The sequence below is a fragment of the Pelecanus crispus genome, chromosome W (genome assembly GCF_030463565.1).
Source record: "Pelecanus crispus isolate bPelCri1 chromosome W, bPelCri1.pri, whole genome shotgun sequence".
Lineage (NCBI taxonomy): Eukaryota > Metazoa > Chordata > Aves > Pelecaniformes > Pelecanidae > Pelecanus > Pelecanus crispus.
Window position 1 is genome coordinate 17,170,832 of NC_134675.1, and position 22,928 is coordinate 17,193,759.

Sequence of the window (22,928 nt, forward strand, 5' to 3'; positions counted from 1 at the left end):
TATACACTTATTTTGATTTGTTGACACCCCCCCCCCCCCCGCCCCGAATGTGGTAATATGGAGGTCAAAACCAAAATTGTTTTGTCAAAGTTTATCATCATGGTAGAAAAAGACAGCAGGAGCCACTACAATTTCTTGGAAGAGAATTCACTTTTCTTAGAGAATGCTAAAATTGTGTGAGGGAAACTGAATTCTGTAAAATGTGAAGAAGAAATTTTAGAACATTTTGGTTGCTTTTAAAATAATTGTTTTGATGTTAAGACAACCTAGAAATATGCTAAAGTTATTTTAATATCATAATTAAATGGACAATAAGTTTTTTTTTCAAAATGCCAAAAAACTGTCTTAAAACTTAGATATATAAAGAATTGATGTCTGCCTTGAATCTGACAAAGAAGTCCAGAATCTTCACACTGAAAACAATAAGAATTAAAGGATAAGCTTTTCTACATCAGAAAACTGTATTCCCCTATTTCCTGTGTCATGCACTAGTTAAAAGATCATGGAGCAGATCCTCCTGGAAGATATGTCGAGGCATATGGAAGACAGGGAGGCGATTAGAGACAGCCAACACGGCTTCACCAAGGGCAGATCGTGCCTGACTAACCTAGTGGCCTTCTACAATGGAGTGACTGCATCGGTGCACAAGGGAAGAGCTACGGATGTCATCTACCTGGACTTCTGTAAGGCCTTTGATATGGTCCCCCACAACATTCTGGCCGCTAAATTGGAGAGATATGGGTTTGATGGACGGACTGTTAGATGGATAAGGAACTGGCTGGATGGCCACGTCCAAAGAGTTACAGTCAATGGCTCAATGTCCAAGTGGAAACCGGTAACGAGTGGTGTCCCCCAGGGGTCCGTATTGGGAGCAGTACTATTTAATATCGTCATCAGCAACACAGACAGTGGGACTGAGTGCACCCTCAGCAAGTTTGCAGATGACACCAAGCTGAGTGATACAGTTGATTCGCTAGAGGGAAGGGATGCCATCCAGAGGGACCTTGACAGGCTTGAGGAGTGGGCCCATGCAAACCTCATGAAGTTCAACAAGGCCAAGTGCAAGGTCCTGCACCTGGGTCGGGGCAACCCCCAGCATCAGTACAGACTGCGGATGAATGGATTGAGAGCAGCCCTGCGGAGAAGGACTTGGGGATACTGGGGGATGAAAAATTGGACATGAGCCGGCAACGTGCGCTCACAGCCCAGAAAGCCAATCGCATCCTGGGCTGCATAAAAGGAAGCGTGACCAGCAGGTCAATCCTCCCCCTCTACTCTGCTCTCGTGAGACCCCACCTGGAGTACTGCGTCCAGCTCTGGGGCATCCAGTTCTGTTAGAGCGGGTCCAGAGGAGGGTCACAAGAATGATCAGAGGGCTGGAACGCCTCTCCTATGAGGAAAGGCAGACAGAGTTGGGGTTGTTCAGCCTGGAGAAGAGGAGGCTCCAGGGAACCCCTATTGCGACCTTTCAATATATAAAGGGGGCAGAGAGAAGACTTTTTACCGGGGCCTGTAGTGACAGGACAAGGGGCAACAGTTTTAAACTGAAAGAGGGTGGATTTAGATTTAGGGCTCAGGAGCATATCTGAAATGCTTGTACACCAACACACGCAGTATGAGAAACAAACAGGATGAACTGGAAGTGTTGGTTAGTTCCCAGAACTATGATATCATTGCTATTAGTGAGACTTGGTGGAATGAGTCCCACGATTGGAGTGCTGGGTTGGAGGGCTACAGGCTGTTCAGGAGGGATAGGCAGGGCGTGCGAGGTGGAGGTGTCGCACTATATGTAAGGAGAGGTTTGATTTTACAGTTAGCGGTGATGTGGTGGAGAGCCTCTGGGTGAGGATTAGGGGGATGGAAAACAGAGGAGATGTAGTGGGTGTCTACTACCAATCACCCAGCCAGGATGTTAGCACTGATGAGTTATTCTATAGGCAATTAGGAGAAATCTCTGGATCAGTAGCCCTTGTCCTTATGGGAGATTCCAACTTCCCAGGCATCAGCTGGGAATATCATACTGCTGTGACAAGCAGGTCTTGGAAATTACTGAAGTTTGTGGGAGATAACTTCTTGTCACAAGTACTCAGTGAGCCAACTAGGAAAGATGCCCTCCTAGGCTTGTTGTTTGCGAATAGAGAAGGATTCGTGGGAGATGTGATGGTAGGTGGCTGTCTTGGCCACAGTGATCATGAAATGGTTGAGTTTAAAATTTTCAGTGTAATGAGAAAAAAGGACAGCAGAGTTGCTACCCTGGACTTCAAGAGAGAAAACTTTAAGCTACTCAGGGAGCTACTTAGCAGATCCCCTGGGAATCTGCCTTTGAGGGCTTAGGAGTCCACGAGTGCTGGTCAGTCTTTAAGAACCACCTTTTAAAAGCACAGGAGCAGGCAATCCCATTGTGTCGCAAGTCAAGCAAGCGGGGCAGAAGACCAGCTTGGCTGAACAGGGAACTCCTCGTGGAGCTCAAGAGGAAAAAGAAATTGTATGATCTCTGGAAGCAAGGTCAGGCTTCGCAGGAAGATTACAGAGCTGTGTAATATATGCAGGGAGAAGGCACAAAAGGCCAAAGCTCAATTAGAGTTGAAACTGGCCAGTGTTGTGTCAGACGACAAGAAGGGCTTTTTTACGTACCTTAATAGGGGGCTTCTAAGAAAGATGGAGAGAGACTTTTCACCAGGTCCTGTAGTGACAGGACAAGGGACAATGGTTTAAACTGGAAGAGAGTAGATTTAAATTGGACATAAGGAAGGAAGTTGTTTACGATGAGAGTGGTGAAACACTGGAACAGGTTTCCCTGAGAAGTTGTGGATGTCCTATTCCTGGAAGTGTTCAAGGTCAGGTTGGATTGGGCTTTGAGTGAGCTGATCTAGTGAAAGGTGTCCCTGTCCATGGCAGGGGGTTGGACTAGATGATCTTTAAAGGTCTATTCCAACCCAAACCATTCTATGATTCTATGAAAATATCTTCCTTATAATGAGATTTGCATTTGTCTGTTATGGTAGTCTTATCCTGATGTTTCTTAACTGTTTTGAGGTATTTTCAAAACTGCTGAAAGACAAATAGAGGGATTTATTGTTTATTCTGTGAAAAAAAGGCCTCCTGCATCTTGCTGTAATAACTGTTCTTTCCTAGCTTTTGTCATTTTGGAAGAAATTAATGGAACCCAGATCAAACTTACAGGATGTTTTCCCTATTTTTAAAATGTTTATTGAATTATGACTCAAATAAGGACAGTAAATATGGTTTTAGTCCTATCTTCTTCCTTAAACTGGTGTTTTGTTGCCTAAGTTAATACATGTTCATTTTAATGATTTTTTCATTTTCCTCTATTTTATTTCCTTTCCTGATTTTTTTCTGCATGCAATTGAATTAACTAATTTATAGTCTAATGTTTTCTAAATATTGAAGTTGGTGTCAATTTACCCATTCTGTGTAAACCATTTCATACCATTTCAGTGTTGTTAATATTATAAATCAACAAGTCAGAAATCAAAGTCTGGACATTTCAATTTCAGAATTAGATTTCTGCAAATACAAAAATATGTTTAAGGTTGTTTGCAATAACTTTATCATGTCTGCAGATTATTTACCTTTTTACATGGTATTCAGCTATTGGCACTCTTCTTTCCAGACTGTAACCTACCAAGTAATCACTTCAAGTTTTTGTTATTGAAATATCTTCACCCTAGAGCAAAAATCCTTATTTTGTACTTATCTTGGATTTTGCTTTCCCATTGTTGGCTAATGCCAAGCTGTGGTTGAATGAATATCTGTCAAATACAGATCATTAGTAAAATGCACTTAAATGAATCCTAATAAATTCTAATTCATCTGGAAAAAAGTCTAATGCTATATTTAGAAGTTAATTGGGAAATAATCTTGTTTGTTTGTCAATCATTTTTTTCTTTGTGAGGTAAAACAGAAATAGCTCATATTCCATAATCTAATTAGTATAGACTAAATGGAAAGGTTGAAAGACATAATTGAGATATACTTAGGTGATTAGTGAAATGGTTTTGTTAATACACTCAAGTAAAGGTAAAAGTTTACAATAATATTTTTCCTAGGCTTTATTTCAGAATTGTAAATGTTCAAGATAAAATACATTTGTGAATGATAAGACTTTTTTAATAATGTGTTTATATCTACAAGTTGATATAAGGATGATGAACTGCACTTTTTTGTTATGCTTATTTCAAGTGCAACATTATCTGCATCCATCTGGGAACCAGTTAGATCTTGCTTCTCCTGCATCTTTACATAGAGCTCTTGTTTAGAAACCTAAGCATGATAGTTCTGGTGATAATTTCTGTAAGAAAGTAAACGTGAAGATGGTCTTTGAAAGGTCTGGAGTAAATGTTTTCCTAATTTTTTTTTTTTTTTTAATTTTTCATGTATTGTGCTTGGTAAATTGCTCACAACTGACTTAAACGGAACTGTATGTCCAATACACTCATTATAATCTAAATTTTACTAGTAGTTCTGCAATAAAGAAGGGTCAGAGTGGAAACATATTTCATGAGTAATGGGCATTAAAATATTGATATTCATGTTCTTTAAATGACAAGTTATATTGAACATTAGTAGAACAGATTTTGTTCAGAGATCTATTAGTAAATAAACCTGCAGAGTAGCCTATTAAATGTCACATAAACTTTGTATATCTTTTACTGTACTTTAAACACATATCTTGGTCATATTAATTGCTTTGGTGGACTAAATTGAAATGGATTATACAACTGTGTGAGGCTCCAGCATATTGGAATAAAATTTTGTTCCAAATGCCAAAAACAAATCCATGGCTTGGGGATTTATTGGATGCTCAAACTAAGCCCAGAATTTTGGTAAGATTTGTGAACCAGGAAAATTTAGATGTTCATGCTGATCCATTTTGGTATAATTACTTTCTTAATTACTTAAGTAGTAAATTCAAGCAGAAAACAAAATTTGGGAATTATTCAAGCTGAAATTAAAGGGAAATTCCAAGGATATGAAACCATGGCGGGAGGGGGGTGTCAGCTAGGTAAAATGTTAGCATCCCCAAAAAAATGAAACCACAGAATTTACATATGACCACTATAAAAATATTTCCATTTTATTCTGTTGTTCTCCTATACTGTTAAATGTCATTAAAGTGACCATTTTACTTGGGGTTTGTGTGTATGTTAGTTACTATTTGTTCTATACAAAGGTACAATGATGTATTAGAAACTGTTTGCCTACATGCTTCCAAAATTGCTCACCAAAATTCTATGTTAAATTACACGGAAAAAGAAAGAATACCAATTCTGTTCCTCTGAAGTCAAAGGCAAACAGGCTACAACAGAAAGGGATTGGGACCATAATATTTTATAGATGTACCAGTTATTTTTCATGTCATCTAGATTGCTTGTTACCTTATATTTGATAGTTTCTTCTCTGTATTTGGAAGAAAATAAAGCCTATTCAGTTAAATGAAGTACTGGGGGTTTTCTCATTTGTATTTTTTTAATTTCAGGTGAAGAGAAATACTATAACATTCTGGAATTAAAAATGTATTAACTTACTCTTTTTATTTTTTTACTGCAATTATAAATTACATCAATTATTTTATTTCCTTGGAGTTCCAACAGTTTGTCTCCAAAGCACAAATAACTTCATAAAATGTTAATGTATGGTACTGAATCTGAAATATTTTTAGAAGTGGAGCTATCTGAGGTCATAAGTGCAACAAGTTTTGTTATTTCCTTGTAATTCTAAAAGATACTAAGGCATCATGGCATATCTAGCATTGAAAGAGATTTAAAGAGATTATATTTGCTTGAGGAACAAAGTCACTGTATTAAACAGGCCTTAAGAGTCGTCTAAAAAATATCAGAGGTCTGTGTTGTACAATTAAGATTTTTTTTTAGTAGAGTAATACTGAATTTACATATGTTCACTCTTTCATATTTGATATAGCTCCAATGGCTTTTAGACAACTATGAAACTGCAGAAGGAGTGAGTCTCCCCAGAAGTACCCTTTACAACCATTACTTACGTCATTGTCAGGAGCACAAGTTAGATCCAGTCAATGCTGCCTCCTTTGGAAAACTCATACGGTCAATCTTCATGGGATTACGGACCAGAAGACTGGGAACCAGGTTTGCGTTAATGAAATCTTAAAGTATAATAGAAAATATCAATAATAATTGTGAATGTGAAGCTTGTATGCTAAAAACAAGCAAGCAAGCAAATAAAAATATTTAAAACCTTACTGTTAAAGGAATTGCCAAATCCAGTGGTCTTCAAGACCCAGGGGACTCCCAGTCTGCTATAGCCAGATTCTGTGTACTCTTAAGATGCAGATATCTTCCATCTCAGTCCAATGGATGCAACTACTGCTGTTCCCATTTGCAGGTCCAGCTAGTAGTGAGACTGAACATGTGTTCCAAAGATGTAGATAAACACACACATGACACTAATACAGCTAACCACACAAGCTAATGCAGAGCAACACCTTTACCAGCACCCACATAGACACCAATAGCACTCACATAAACATGAATGCAGATAGCCCAATTCTGTTGTTCTTCTCCAGCTGATCAGGACTGAAGTTGACTAGTGAAATATACACAAACCCTCACTCACTCACAAGCATACCCCATTTATGGAATCGTTTTATTCACCATAACTGCATAAGTCATTTATTTAGTTTTTACTTTCCTTATTCTATTTAAATGAAATCCAATGGTCAAGTGCTGGAAAATAAGTGAACTGATTTCCAGAAACTGGTGGAATTATACCAGTTTTATACTAGAGTGGGAGGAAAGTCAAGCCTAACTTTTATGTACTGCTTTCCAGTCAAGGCAAATTGTGAAGTATGATGTATATGCATAAAACTAATGTTATTTTTGTTCTTTCATAAAGGGGGAACTCCAAATACCATTATTATGGGATTCGTGTCAAACCAGATTCTCCCCTTAATCGGCTACAAGAGGACATGCAATATATGGCTATGAGACAGCAACCCATGCAGCAGAAACAAAGGTACAGTGTTAAATGAAACTACGTTTTCATATTTCTAGTTCTTGGAGACTTACCTGTCCTCATTTATGTGGCAAAGTTGAAGCTCTAAGGGAAATTGTTTAACTTCTCTTGTGAAAAATAAAGGTTTGTCAGATCTGCAGTTGATATCTCTGGAGTCTGATATCCGTAGACATGAGAAAGCACATACCTAAAAACTCATAAATTTAAAAAAAAGTGATAATAAAAGTAAAATATGATGCAATTCTTCTGAACAGACACTTCTTGGTGGTCTTGGGTTATTTTCCCACAAGCTGGAAAAAAAGTAATAGGAGCTTTGAATTTCAAATTCTGTTGTTCGTTTTCATTACTTTAAGCAGCACATATATAAAATGATAAAAGAGCTTATGATTAGGTTCAGCTTTGTGTTGATTTCCTCCTCCTGGCAAGAACTGATGTATCAAAACCCTGAACTTGAAGAGAGAAAACTTGGACCTCTTCTGGACTCTGCTTGGAATAATCCCATGGGAGACAGTCCTACAGGGCAAAGGGGTCCAGGAGAGCTGGTTGATTTTTCAATGATCACCTCCTCAAAGCTAAAGAATGGTCCATCCTGACATGCAGGAAGTCAAGCAAAGGTGGCAGGAAGCCTGCATGGATGAACAAGGAGCTCCTGACAAAGCTCAAACATAAAAAGAAAGTATACAAGAGGTGGAAGCAGGGTCAGGGAACCCAGGAGGAATAGAGATACTGTCTGAGTGTGCAAGGATGGTGTTAGGAAAGCCAAAGGCCACCCATGAAAGACAAGAAGATTATTGGGAGTTGTCAGCATGGACTTACGAAGGGGAAATCATGCTTGACAAACCCAATAGCCTTCTACAATGAGGTGACTAGCTCAGTGGATGAGGGGAGAGCAATGGATATTGTCTATATTGACTTTAGCAAGGCTTTCAACACTGTCTTCCTGTCAGGGAGCAGCAAGGGCTGGCTTCTCCCTAAGGGATGAGGAGTTGGGAGTTGAGCATCATGATAAGCACAGCAGGGGTCTCACCAGCCTGGGCCCAGTCCCACAGTATCCAAGTGAGGCGAACAGGGCAGACCTGGAGATGGTAGTCAGATTCAACCAAGAGACCAGATCATCAGACAAATTTGTGGTGATGAGGCAGGTCCAAGGTCAAGCCAGGAAGTCAGTCCACAAGTCAGACTCAGGTCTGGTGAGGATACCCAGGGTCAGAAACAGTCCATTGATCACTGGGCAGGTCCCTAGTGGCAAGACAGGTCCAAGGTCAAGCCAGAAAGCCAATCCATGGGTTGGGGTCCAGATCAATGGGATCCATAGCCAGCCACAGGCATGGCTGTGGTTGAGCTAGAGATCAGTACTCCTACAACATAGGGATCTTATCCATGTGTATAAATACCTGATGGGAGGGAGTAAAAGACTGAGCCAGACTCTTCTCAGCAGTGCCCAGTGACAGGACAATGGGCAATAGGCACAAATTGAAAAACAGGAAATGTCATTTGGTTGGAAGGCACTTCTGGAGATTGTCTAGTCCAACCCCCCCCCAGCTCAAAGCAGTATCAGCTAGAGCAGCTTGCCTAAGACTGTGTACACTTAGGTTTTGAATATCTCTAAAGATGGAGACTCCACAACCTTCCTGGGCAAACTGTCTCAGTGTTCAACCACCCCTAGAGTAAAAATAAAAAAGAAAAAATTTTCTTATGTTTAAGCGGAATTTCCTGTATTTCAGTTTGTGCCCATTGCCTTCTGTCCTTTCACTGGATACTAATGAAAATAGTGTGGATCTGTTTTATTTATTCCATCCCAACAGTATCTGTATAAAGTAAAGATCTTTGTTCATCCCCTAAATCAGTTCAGGTGTGCAAAGATTTCAGTAACATACATTTCCAAATCCCAGGCATTCTAAATAGATGAAATGCAGAGAGCAAGGAGCTAGGCTGACTGTGTGATATTTACAAGGTGAAAAACTTAGTACTGTCTTTTTTCTGTGCAAAATAAGATATGCCAATATACTTTTCAGAAAAGAGGTGTTTATTCAACAGAAAAATTAGAAATTTTCATTGAAAAAATTGGGAACTCATGAACCTACTGTTATCTATGCAATGTTTTGTGTAAAAACTGCCAACTTTGAAGTTTTTGACTTAAAATTTTTTGATGGAAAACTAGACATTTGTCCTGGTTTCGGCTGGGATAGAGTTAATTTTCTTCCTAGCAGCAGGCATAGTGCTGTGTTTTGGATTTAGTAGGAGAAGAATGTTGATAACATGCTGATGTTTTTAGTTGTTGCTGAGTACTGCTTATGCTAGTCAAGGACTTTTTCAGCTTCCCATGCTCTGCCAGGCGCACAAGAAACTGGGAGGGGGCACAGCCAGAATAGTTGATCCAAACTGACCAAAGGGCTATTCCATACCATATGACGTCATGCTCAGTATATAAACTGGGGGGGGTTGGCCGGGGAGCAGCGATCGCTGCTCGGGAACTGTCTGGGTATCGGTCGGCGGGTGGTGAGCAATTGCATTGTGCATCACTTGCTTCGTGTATCATTATTATTATTACCATTATTATACTGTTACTATTAGCATTACTATTTTACTTTATTTCAATTATTAAACTGTTCTTATCTCAACCCAGGAGTGTTTCTCACTCTTACTCCTCCGATTCTCTCCCCCATCCCATCGGGGTAGGGGGAGTGAGCGAGCGGCTGCGTGGTACTGAGTTGCTGGCTGGGGCTAAACCACGACAACATTTTAAAAGCAAGAGTAGATGTTTGCATAATATTTTTATCACACTGGAATATGCTTATCATAGTAGTAATTTTAAATAAAAGTTTAAATATATATATAAACCACCTGTATTTCTTATTCTAGCATGTTTAATACAATTTTGTTGTTCTCTAGCAATGCAGAAATATTTACTTTTACTTTTTATTTCTGTTGATATCCTTATTTTGCAGTTTTTAGGATACAGTTTGGTCAGATTTTCCCCTGAAATGTGTATGGGGGGGAAAGCTTGAAAATATCCATGTATTTGCTTGTTTATTTTAATGCAAATCAAGATTCTCATGTATGTACTAGACCTCAGAAGTTAGGGTTTCGGGGGTGGGGGGAGGATGAGTGCGCCACATGTAAGAAAAACAAACAAACAAACAAAAGCATGCATTAAGCTGCATTGCATTTTTTTTAAACACTGTGTATTTCCGAACCAAGACTTCTGCCACAGTTATGAAGCATGCTTAGTATATATTTGAGAAGTTTAGTATATATCTGTATATTTGTATAAAATTTATCTTACAGTGTTCAGAACTCTAGCATGTTTTAACATGAGATAAAGGACTTAATACTATAGTTTAAATGATTAAGAGTAATCTTTCTTATTTTCCAGTTTTATTAATGTTTCTAATTTTATTTAAAAAATAAAAAAAGTTTTAACATCTGTGCAATAATTCTCTTATTAGAAGACATTCAGAGCAAAGAGATTTTAAGAATCACAAATGTTTCCTTCTCCCTTCTGATTACTCAAATTGGGAAATGTTATTTATCTTTTGTCCTTTAGAATCAGCTGTCAGCTGTATTAGCTTTTTCTGTTCAGTTGTATCAATTTTACCCCCCCCTCCATCAATCACATCTAATTGGATAGACACTTCTATTTCTTGACTTCTTGACAAACAGCGTAGGCTGAATTTATGCTACAGATCACTTTTCTTCATTCTTTCTTAATTTGAAAGCTCATGCAACTTTCCTACTTGTGTCACATTGTATTGGGTATATGTAGCAAGGTTTTGGTCGTGGGTAAGGGGCTGCCCTGTGCTGGACACAGCTGGTTCCATCTGGCTCGGCAACAGACCCAATGCAGGCCAAAGTTGAGCCAATCAATGAAGTTGGGGGTGCCTCTGTGAAAACATACTTAAGACAGGGCAAAAAAACACCAGACAAGCAGAGGAGGAGGGGAAAAAAGAGTGAAAAACAGCAGTACGAACACTAAGGGCAGAGAAGAAGGAGGGGGAGGAGGTGCTCCATGGCACCAGAACCGGTATTCACATAGCAGCTTGTGGAATAGACCATGCTGGAGCAGTTGGATATTTCATGAAGGAATTGCAGCCTGTGCAGAACCCATGCTGGAGCAGAGGAGAAGTGTGAGAAGGAAGGAGTGGCAGAGAGATACTGTTATGTACTGACCATAACACCCTCCCACCCACCTCCTTGAGCTGCTCATTGCCTCACTGAAGGGACTGCATGTAACCTGTGGCAATAACAAGGGAGGGAGAAGAGGAGTCTGGAATGAAGGCATGGAAGAAGCTGAGCCTGGGAAAGGAGGGAGGGTGTTTTAATATTTGTCTTTTTGTTTCCTGCTACCCAAATTAGTAATTACATTTTAATTTTAACTGGCAATAAATTAATTTTAACCAAGTTGAGTCTGTTTTGCCCACAACGGTAATTGGTAAGCAATCTCATGTCATTATCTTGACCTGAGAGCTTTCTTGCTCCTGTTCTTCCTATTTTCTCCACCTGACCCACTGGGGCAGAGTGGTGTGAGTGGCTGAGTGGGAGTTTCACTGTTAGCCAAGGCTAACCCACCACAAACATTAATATATCCAAAGACCTGCTAGAGGTATGCTTGTGTTTGGTGTTTGACATGGGCCTGAATACAGGGTCTGAGATTTCAGGCAAGAATTTCAGTTGAGTGGCAACAATCATTGAGCTAATTCAGAGGTGGTGCTGCTAGTTGCTGAGTCCCCGTTGTGGTACACATGAGCTATGGGAGTGCTACTTCTCTGTTCCAATAAGAAATAAAAAAATAGTAAACGTAAACTACAGATGACTGTTGCTAACAGTCCCATCTCCCAGCTGAGACAGTAGCTTGGACACAACAGACACAGATCAAGAGATTTAAAGGACCTTTGTACTGGAATAGAAGAAATGCACAGGTAGGGACTTGCCTCACCTATATAGGTAATAGACCTGCCTTTCAACTGGAGCTGCTGTATGGCTCAGACTTCCAAATGGAAGGCTGGTTTGCCTTTGACATACTGCTGCTAGATGGTTTATGGGAAGGAAATGCCAGGATATTTCAATAATTGAATTCACAGAATCACAAAATCACAGAATGGTTGAGGTTGGAAGGGACCTCTGCAGGTCATCTTGTCCAACTCCCTGCTCAAGCAGGACTACCTAGAGGTGGTTGGCCAGGACCGTGTCCAGATGGCTTTTAAATATCTCCAAGGAGGGAGACTCCACAACCTACCTGGGAAACTTGCTCCAATGCTCAGTCACCCTCACAGTGAAAAAGTGTTTCCTGAGGTTCAGACAGAACCTCCTGTGTTTCAGCTTGTGCCCATTGCCTCTTCTGCTTTCACTGGGCACCACTGAAAAGATCCTGGCTCCATCTTCTTTGCACCTTCCCTTCCGGTATTCATATACATTCATGAGATCCCCCCTGAGCCTTCTCTTCTCCATGCTAAACAGTCCCAGCTCTCTCAGCCTTTCCTCATAGGAGAGATGCTCCAGTCCTTTAATCATCTTCATGGCCCTTCATTGGACTCTCTCATGTATGTCCATGTCTCTCGTACTAGGGAGCCCAGAACTGGACACAGGACTCCAGGTGTGGCCTCACCAGTGCTGAGTAGAGGGGAAGGATCATGTCTCTTCACCTGTTGGCAATGCTTTGCCTAATGCAGCCAAGGATATCATTGGCCTTCATTGCAGCAAGGGCACACTGCTGGCTCATGTTCAGCTTGCTGTCCGCAAGGACCCCCAGGTCTTTTTCTGGAAGCAGCACAACCCTCTGGAGTATCAGATACTACTCCTCCCAGTTTTGGTACTGTCTGCAAAGTTGCTGAGGGTACACTCTGCCCCATCATCCAGATCATTAATGAAGATGTTGAACAGGACTGGACCCAGTATTGACCCCTGGGGTACACTGCTAGTCACTAGACTTTTTGCCACTGATCACCATGCTCTGGGCCCGGCCATTGTGGTGGGTTGACACTGACTGGCCACCAAGTGCCCACCAAGCCGCTCAGCAGGATAGGGGGAGAAAAATACGACGAAATGCTCATGGGTCCAGATAAGGACAGGGAGATCACTCAGCGATTACCATCACAGGCAAAACAGATGTGACTTGGGGAAACTAATTTATTGCCAATCAAATCAGAGCAGGATAATGAGAAATAAGGACAAATCTAAAAAACCCCTTCCTCCCAACCCTCACTTCTTCCCAGGCTCAACTTCACTCCCAACTCTTCTACCTCCTCCCTCTGAGTGGCACAAGGGGACAGGGAATGGGGGTTGCAGTCAGTTCATAATGCTTTGTCTCTGCCTCTCCTTCCTCCTCACACTCTTCCCCAGCTCCAGCGTGGGGTCCCACCCATGGGAGACAGTCCTCCATGACCTTCTCCAACATGGGTCCTTCCCACGGGCTGCAGTTCTTCATGAACTGCTCTAGCTTGGGTCCTTTCCACAGGGTGCAGTCCTTCAGGAACAGACTGATCCAGCGTGGGTCCCCCACAAGGTCACAGGTCCTGCCAGAAAACCTACTCCTGTGTTGGCTCCTCTCCACAGGCTGCAGTTCCTGCCAGGAGCCTGCTCCAGTGTGGGCTCTCCATGGACTGCAGCTTCCTTCTGGGCATATCCACCTGCTCTGGTGTGGGTTCCTCATGGGCTGCAGTGTGGTTATCTGCTCCACCGTGGATCTCCATGGGCTGCAGGGGGACAATGTGCTTCACCATGGTCTTCACCAGGGGCTGCAGGGGAATCTGATCCAGTGCCTGGAGCACCTCCTCCCCTCTTTCTTTACTGACCTTAGCATCTGCAGGGCTGTTTCTCTCACATATTCTCACTCCTCTCTCCCAGCTGTTGTTGCGCAGCAGTTTTTTACCCTTTATTAAATATGTTATCACAGAGGTGACACAAATGTCTCTGACTGTCTCAGCTTTGGCCAGCAGCGGGTCCATCTCGGAGCCGGCCAGAACTGTCTCTTTCCGACATGGGGGTAGCTTCTGGTGTCTCCTCTCAGAAGCCATCCCTGTACCCCCCACCTCTACCAAAATCTTACCACGTAAACCCAATACAGCCATTCAGCCAGTTCTCAATCCACCTCGCTGTCTGCTCATCCAGCCCATATTTCATCAGCTTCTCCCCTCATCTACCAGGCCAGTCATTTCATTGCAGAAGTTTATGAAGGTGGTCAAGCATGACTTCCCTTTGGTGAAGCCATGCTGACTACTCCCAATCACCTTCTTGTCCTTCTTGTGTTTGGAAATGGTTCCTAGGATTAGCTGCTCCATCAACTTCTCAGGACTGAGGTGAGGCTGACCAGCCTGTAGTTCCCTGAAATTATCTATCAGTTCTGGGTCAAATACAGGTGTGACATTTAATAGTAAATGGATCTCACAAAAAAAGATGATTAAGAATAAAATAAGGCAATATAAAAACCAAATATTGTGGTGAATAAAAGTGAAAGAAAAAACCCTAATACATTATTAGAGCTTAGTTTGGTTTCTGTTTCTAAAGCCCTTAGAGTTTATTTTTCAGCAAGCCAGAACAGTATAAGCCTTTCTTTTTAATGAAAACAGAGACTACCAATAAATTATGTAAGTGCATGAATTGGATTTTTGAGGTAATACTAAATATTGAGACTCTCAGTAAATATTTTAATATTGTCAGCATGGCAACTGCAAGGAAGCAACAAAATCTGCAGAAAAACTTAGGTTTTTTTCTTTGTCCTGTGGCTTAGTCAATCCATTTTGACCTCTTTCTTTTTTTAATAGTTTCTACTTGTTTCTTACTCATTTGCTTACTTTTGTGTCCATTTAATACCAAACAGGAAGTTTGGCATGTACTCCTGTTCTTCCTATTTCTGCTTTATCTTATTGATGACTATTGAATGTTTGTTGTTTTCAAATTTTAGTCAAAATTTCTTAAACTTTTCTGAGGAGTGAGTGGGAAGTTTCAGTTTCATTACATTGTGTAGGATTGGACTATGGGAATCAATTAAGTTCTACTGTAAATTATGTTAATAATGAGAAAAGCACATAATTTTGCATTGGGTTTTGAATTAACTAATTTCATGTTCATATTTCAGTGGTCTAGTTCTCTTGGACTTCCATAGCTTTTCAAAACTTTAGAATGTTTGTTGTTAGCTAGAGACTATCCAAGCTTTTATTGTGCTTACATTTAGCTATATAAAATTAAAGTTCTATTCTTCTTGAGTAAAACTAAGCATCTTTTGAAAGCTGTTATATTTATAAAAGATTGGTTATTTTTTTTTCAGTGCCTCTTCTCTTAGCAGTTAATTAAAAAAAAATTGGAAAAATCAGAGTTGAAATAGGAAAAAGGGTCAGATAATTTTAGAAAAGCTAAATTTTTCCATTAAGTAGTTGTGTAAATCAGTTGCAGTAACATTTTCCCCTGTCTGTAATTAAAAACACAGAGTAACCTGGGTATAAACAGAGGATTTTGCCAGGAATTCTGGAAGCCTCTCATTGCCTGAACTGCAAAGACGTCACCCTCTACTGTCCGTAAAAGACAGGAAATCTAAAACTGTTAACAACTCTGCTCAAGTTTCATTTGAAACACCTGAAAAAGAATCTTTTCTTTTTTTCATTCCTTGGTTGCATTTTGCAAGTTATTTTATAATGCTGTTGAAACTGTTTGAACTGTTTGAATGCCAGAAGATTTTTCCCCAACATTTTTTACATAAAGCACATTGGAGCAAGTGGTAGGATAATCCCGACTCCTAGCACCAGCGGATTAAGTCGGCTTTTTTTTTTTGTTAAAGTTCTTCCTAAACCCCAGAAACTCAAAGGACTGTTACTTTTATGTATTCAAGGCACTTTGGATTCTATTCCAAGACCTGAAAAGTTTGTGAAATAATACATTTTGTAGAAACTAGTGGAACTATGTGAACATACTGATTTTGATTTGCAAATATTTATATAAATTGATCTTCTGCCAGGTATTTTTAATGATAAAGTATAATAAGAATAAAGTTAAAAGTTCTTACAAAATGAGGTTTTTGGATTGCAAATAGATCTATCAAGTGATGAGAAGTTTATCCATAAGAGTTCAATGCTACCATGATACTAGAGATTAAACTTTAGTCGTCTTGAAGTTGATTACAGTTGTGATGTTGATTTCGCCTGGGATTTTATCCTGGGCCTTTACAATAACCAAACTTCATAGAAAAGTCCTAGAGATTAAGATGATGACAGAAGCTTTTGTTTCCAACTATTAACATTCCTAAAGTTATCATATTTTATGTTAATCAGGCCAAGAGGCCTTCTCTGGAAAAGTATATCCCACTTCCCATGTTATTGTATAGTTGAATATGTCTGGAATGACCAGAATCTTGGATGCTTGCTTCTTATGGGAGCTTTCTCATAAACTAAAATCTAAGTAGTTACACAGGGCATTCCTATTATCTGTTTAATAAGGTCAAAATGAGAACATGCTCACAGATGACTTGACTGCTTCTTAAGAAGAGGAGCATTTTCAGAGTGGAATTTGTTGACATTTCTAAAGTTAATACAAAGCTTTACAATCTGCACAGTGCATTTTCAGACTTGAGTGACAGTTCACATGCATTGCATTCTGCACCAAGGTTTCTCTAGTTTTCTTCTGGCTACAAGGCTATTTCAGAAGGACAAAGCTTCCAAGTTCTTATCACTAAGAGATGTGGCAGAATTAATTTTCAGTCGTGTTGGAGATGGCAGGCAGAATCTTCAGGTCTTAACATCTGACCATCCAAAACAGGATTCCTATTTATATCTTTGTCATTTTTATCCTTTATAAAAGCTTTTCTGACTTGTCACGAACGCAGATTTGTGGATCCTGCTGACTATGTTAATTTGTCACGAATGAGTGACTTTACACAGTTTGATTTAGTAGCAGTTTAGAATTTACTTGTGGCAAATCGCAGGATTTGATTGTGATATTTTAATAGCACTCAATTATCAGTCAATTAACAAAGTGATTAGACAAAATTAATCGAAACAGCGACTTAGTTAAAGATTCAAAGATGGCAAGGTTCACTCTATTACTACATGGAAGTGCACAAAGGAAAATTAAGTTACACTCAAGTTAGAATGATTCACAGAGAGATCGTGGATGCAGGGGATAAGGAGCACCTTCCCGTTGAGTTGCAAGGCTTAGAACAGACCTCCTTGCTTTCTGAACTCCTTCTCAGAGAGGAGTCTAGGTGTGGCTTGGTCCAATCTTAGTCTCAGACTTGGTCAACGGTTTATGTGAATAAGGATAATATATATGTGAGAGAGATCACAAAATTAGGTTGTATAATTCTTAACAACACTTAAACATCAGCCAATTTAAAAGAGCAATTTGATGGAATTAGTTACAATCAAAATAGCGACTTAGTTAAGGATTCGAGAATGGCAAGGGTCACCCGAAACTTACAGCAGAGTTGCACACACAGATGGGGTTTAAATCAAATCATGCACACAAACAGACATACAAACAGTTCTGAGTCAAATTGTGCACACACACACTGAGGTTAACCTGTGATTAAAATTTCCCTTTTCATGAGTTTCATGAATTACTCACCTTTATGTGCCGGCATTCATCAACGGATGATTGGTGAACCTTGCGAAATCAGGCCTTTGAGTCCTCGTGAAATTGTCGATGGACAATCCTTCAATCCTCGCGAAATCTACCCTGAGAGGCGTCCCAGCTCAGGGGGAGATACACAGCCAGCTGCGGTCCCGGAGAGCTCCAAAAAGTCTCCCTTTTGGATCGCTATTTATAGGATCTCGAGATGATTGGCTTTGGTCAGTATTTTACATTCTGGCCACAATCCGTGGGGAGTCATTCTGGTATACAATTCAGGGAGGACAGGTGTGGACAGGGAGTGCTTGACACCCAAGTCGCTGCACTTATGACCAAGATAACAGCACAATAGGGCTTATCCTGGGGTCTCAGAGTGGCCCGGGAGGGGGGTGCTGCACCACCACATGACTGATGAAGAGTATAGAATAGAATAGAATAGAATAGAATAGAATAGAATAGAATAGAATAGAATAGAATAGAATAGAATAGAATAGAATAGTTCCAGTTGGAAGGGACCTACAACGATCACCTAGTCCGACTGCCTGACCACTTCAGGGCTGACCAAAAGTTAAAGCATGGTATTAAGGACATTGTCCAAATGCCTCTTCAACACTGACAGGCATGGGGCATCGACCACCTCTCTAGGAAGCCTGTTCCAGTGTTTGACCACTCTTTCTGTAAGAACTGCTTCCTAATATCAAGTCTGAACCTCCCCTCATTCAGCTACTTAGTTTAAGTCTAAGTAGCCTTCTCAGACCTTCTGAGCTCATGAGAAGTTTGTTACATTTTAAAATTATTTAAATTCCTTTGTCTCCAAAGAGATACATGACCCTTCTTAAGGTGATTAAACCTTATTTTTGAGCTACTTGATTCCTGGGAAGGCAAGTCCTTTGGAAAAGGAAAGATTGTGTTTCTGTTTAGTATAAATGAGCTTTAGGTGTTAGTAGTATAGTTTTTAAACTAAATTCCACAAGAAATTAGTAGTTGTGCTGTGATATCAGCTTTATGAATTTTATAATGCATTGCCAATGTACTACCTTTCCTTACTACAATTATGCTGATGTTACTCTTTTCTTGCGTGTGAACTAGCAAAACTGTATATTGAGACTGAGAAATCAGGCAGAACAGAGTGTGATATTGCACTTACAAAAAAGTGAATATAAAGAATAATTTTGTATTTGATAATTTTGTAGGTACAAGCCTGTGCAGAAAGTGGATGGAGTTGCAGATGGTTTCACAGGAAGTGGTCAACAGACAGGCACATCTGCTGAACAAACTATAATTGCCCAAAGTCAACATCATCAACAGTTTTTAGGTATGAAATATGTGTTATACTGTTGTATAAATAAAATAAACACCATTATTGCCATGAACATTATCATACAAATACAATAATTATAGTTATGTTGCCCTGTTTAAAACTCTCACTGATAACAGAACAAAAAGATACTCATAGAAGCTATATGTTCTATATTGTAAGACTTCTGCAATATTTAATATGCATCATGCAGATATAAAAGAAAAAATGTGCAAAAATCTACTTGCATGGTAGATTTAAAATATATTGCAATGCAATTGCGATGAAGCATTTTATACAAAAAAGCATACTGAAAATCTTGCCCTAAAAACTTGTTAATTTCCACTGGCTTCACAATTTTTTGAATATGCACATAAATTGGGATTATATGATTGCACTGCAGTTGTGTTGATGATTGACAAGAAGGTGTATTGAGTTTGTGCTGCAACGTTATAAATGGAAAGAGCCAAATAGTTAAAACCAGAAACCCAAGGTTCGTGTTTAAAAATGTGCATTTTTATGCATTCATTGATGCAGCTAAGCATATCGATTTCTCAGTTGTGGAAGCAAATGGTAATTTAGTAATTTGCTAAAGTAAAAAAGCTTATTAAATGTGTTATTGAAATAATCGTACACTTAGATTTGAGTTCATATATTGGGATTTTGAAGCACCACATCCTTTGACCTAACCTTGCTGTTACTGAAATCATTGGTAACCTTAGGCTGTAGTTCTCATGTTTTTGAATTTTCCCTTCCACTGCCCCCCCAATTGACAGTGCATTTTTCCCCCGATACCAGTGTATCTCTTGGAAACATTTATGAGAAATAGTAAAAGCACATGTTGGCTACAATCGAAAATCTTGTAAATTTCAAATAAATATATGCTGCTGAGTCTACTAAACCATAACATGCATGACTGCAAAAACTATTCAGTTGATCAAAACAAAAACTATTAAATTATATTAATCTCTTATGTACTGACATGAATATTCTGCTTCATCCTGTCATATTCTGAAAATGTGTCTTAGCTTTTTTTATCTACAAGTACAATATGTATGTGAAATAATTTTTATCTGCTATCTGTCAAGAATAATTTAACATCTTTTGCTTAAAAAATAGCTAGCTGGTTTGTTCACAATTTTATTGCAACTTTAAAATATATTAAATAAGACAGACATTCCTCTTTGGGCATTATGACCTTCTAGACTTTATTTCTTTACGTGATCCTTAAATGTTTTCGAATCAAACTGTAGTTGGCACCATTCACAATAGCTTTCTTCTGTTATGTTGTCATGGAAACAGACGCATCTCGAGTACTTCCAGAGTTTGGAGAAGTTGAAATATCTTCTCTGCCAGATGGTACTACCCTTGAGGACATAAAATCACTGCAAAGTCTTTATCGAGAGCACTGTGAGGTAAGAGAAAAGAGGCATTTCACATAAATCATCATTCTTTGAAAATTAATGTCTTCTACTGAGAATCAGTATAACGTTACAGCCAGCCTACTTGTATCTGATGTGCTCCTCAAATACTTTGCTTATTCCTTTGGAAATGATGTTTGCAAAAAGACTTCTCTGGAATTTCTCTCTTTACAGGGAAATAAAATAACATGTAATAGAATACAAATACTAGAATGTAATCATGTGTAGGTTTTGAGAATTTTAGATAAATTGAACTTTAGATTATATATATACAGAGTTTTGCTTTTGTTTATAGTTGAAATCAGATTAAATTGTTATTTCTAATGTTTATGTTAAAAACAAACTCACTTTTTTCTTCAAGTTTTAAAGCAGCAGGTTGTTTAAGAACCTAAGGCCACATTTCATATTGAATAACGTGTATTAAAATTATTGCTGAAGTTGCTTTAAAATATGTAATGAAGTACCAAAATTCATGAAATAGCAGGTTTCCTTTGTGTTTGTAATAGTGTTAAAAGTTCTGTTTAGGTGAATTCACCTGATATATGTGCTTAGGCTCTTTTCTGGAGGCTTCCTTGTATTTGCACTTGGCCTGATCTGAGTCTCTGTCCACACTAGTATGGACAGCCGGAAAATTTGTTGCTAAAAAGTTATTACAAAGGATATTATGTGTTTATTTATAAACATACATTTTACTATTTTTTCTGCAAAATGACTGGGGGGAGCTATATCCCTTGGAGGAGTTGGGGCGGGGGGAGACGAGGTAGAAGACTATCTGCACTTGTTTTATATTTTTTTAGGCAATAGTGGATGTTGTTGTGAATCTTCAGTTTAGCCTGATAGAAAAATTGTGGCAAACTTTCTGGCGCTATTCTCCCTCTGCTCCAGCTGACGACACAGCTATTATTGAACTGAGGTCAGTAAATGTCTCTTTTTGTTTACTGTTCACCATCATATTATAACAGCAGGAGTCAAATCAAAGAAAGTCTTAGTTGTACATATAGGCTAAGAACCTTTTCCGATATCAGTAGTTTTTCAGTTTCAATTTGTGTTGTCTGCTATTTGACATATAGGCTATTGATATATGTCAAACTGCAGCCTTGAAATGATAGTATACATCTTCTATTTTTTTCTTTGTTTGGATGACTAAAGTCAAAGTATCTTTTCACAATATACTGTCCAGTTCGTTTAAATTGCGAGGCCCATTTTTATCATACCTCTGCATAATTTATGGGCTGGAGCAGAACTTTGGAGGCAATTTTTCCCCAGTTTCATATGAAGAAGTTAAAGAGCTTCAATTGGATGTAACAGAGACATTTATAAAGTTTTTATTACATAATCAAAGTCCATTGTACTTTTCTTATCTGTATGTAAATGCATTTTCATTTGTTACATTTATTCACACCAGCAATCTGAGTGAAATAGAAAGTCGACTTCCAAAAGGAAAACTGATTACTCTGTGCAAAAATGAGTCTATTCTGAAATGGATGGGTAATTGTGACCATGTGATGTACCAGGCTTTGGTGGAGATTCTCATTCCTGATGTCCTTAGACCTATTCCTAGTAAGTTAAACACAGATAAAATCTCGTAAGACTGTGTTTTGTTTTGTTTTGTTTTGTTTTATGTGGTGATTTTTTTGTGCCTCACGTGAAACTTTTGGGAATGATTTGGAAGGATGTAAATGTAGCTTGTGTCATCTTTCCTTAATTCTGTTGAGTGGGAAGGTGTACTGGAGTTGATATAAGCATTGTATTTAAAGAAAATGAGAGTGGATAATTCACTGCATTTAGGAAAGTCTCTAGAAGTTTTAAGAATATATTTCCCTATGGAATATGTTCTTGTCACTGCAGATTCTAAGTTTTTATTAATTTTAAGACAAAAATGGGTTCCTTTACATACTAGCTCTAGTCTACCTGACAGCTGTGAATGCACTATGGCTTAAGCCTGATTCCATTAATGTCAGACAGTCTTTCCGCTGACTTCAGTAGGCTTTGGTTTAAGTTTTACATATAAAAGTTCTAGTTGTTAAAAAAGCAAAATGTATATGCTTTGTCATTTCATTTTTGGATAATTAAACATTTATGTTTTATCAGTGGCTGCTAAAACCATAACAGTTTTGATACCTATTAAACTAACATAGAATCATAGAATCATAACATCATTTAGGTTAGAAAAGACCTTTAAGATCATCCACTCCAACCATTAACCTACACTGCCAAGTCCACCACTAAACCAATTAAGGGTAGAGGAGTAATTTCATGTTTCCTGGCTTGGTGGCTGGATTATTTTTTTATGAAAGTAAAACTAGGCATCATTAAGGTTGGAAAGGACCTCTAAGATCATCAGTCCAACCATCAACCCAACACCACCATGCCCACTTGTCGTGGTTTAGCCCCAGCCAGCAACTAAGCACCACACAGCCGCTCGCTCACTCCCCCTGCCCCGGTGGGATGGGGGAGAGAATCGGAGGAGTAAGAGTGAGAAACACTCCTGGGTTGAGATAAGAACAGTTTAATAACTGAAATAAAGTAAAAAGGTAATGATCATAACAACAATATAATAATGATAATAACAATAACACTATACAAAGCAAGTGATGCACAATGCAATTGCTCACCACCCGCCGACCGATACCCAGATGGTTCCC

At 39.0% G+C, this 22,928-nt stretch overlaps 1 protein-coding gene across 2 annotated transcripts in view; it reads left to right on the forward strand.

Annotated features, from left to right (window-relative positions):
• Positions 1-22,928, forward strand: part of LOC142596463 (transcription factor RFX3-like) — a 107,193-nt gene that overhangs the window by 52,945 nt on the left and 31,320 nt on the right. For both annotated transcript variants that reach the window (XM_075725576.1, XM_075725577.1), the window contains exons 5-10: positions 5,944-6,125; positions 6,892-7,011; positions 18,759-18,880; positions 20,165-20,277; positions 21,081-21,196; positions 21,689-21,843. In XM_075725576.1, the coding sequence (XP_075581691.1) occupies positions 5,944-6,125; positions 6,892-7,011; positions 18,759-18,880; positions 20,165-20,277; positions 21,081-21,196; positions 21,689-21,843 (808 nt within the window). The remainder of the gene's footprint in view (positions 1-5,943; positions 6,126-6,891; positions 7,012-18,758; positions 18,881-20,164; positions 20,278-21,080; positions 21,197-21,688; positions 21,844-22,928) is intronic.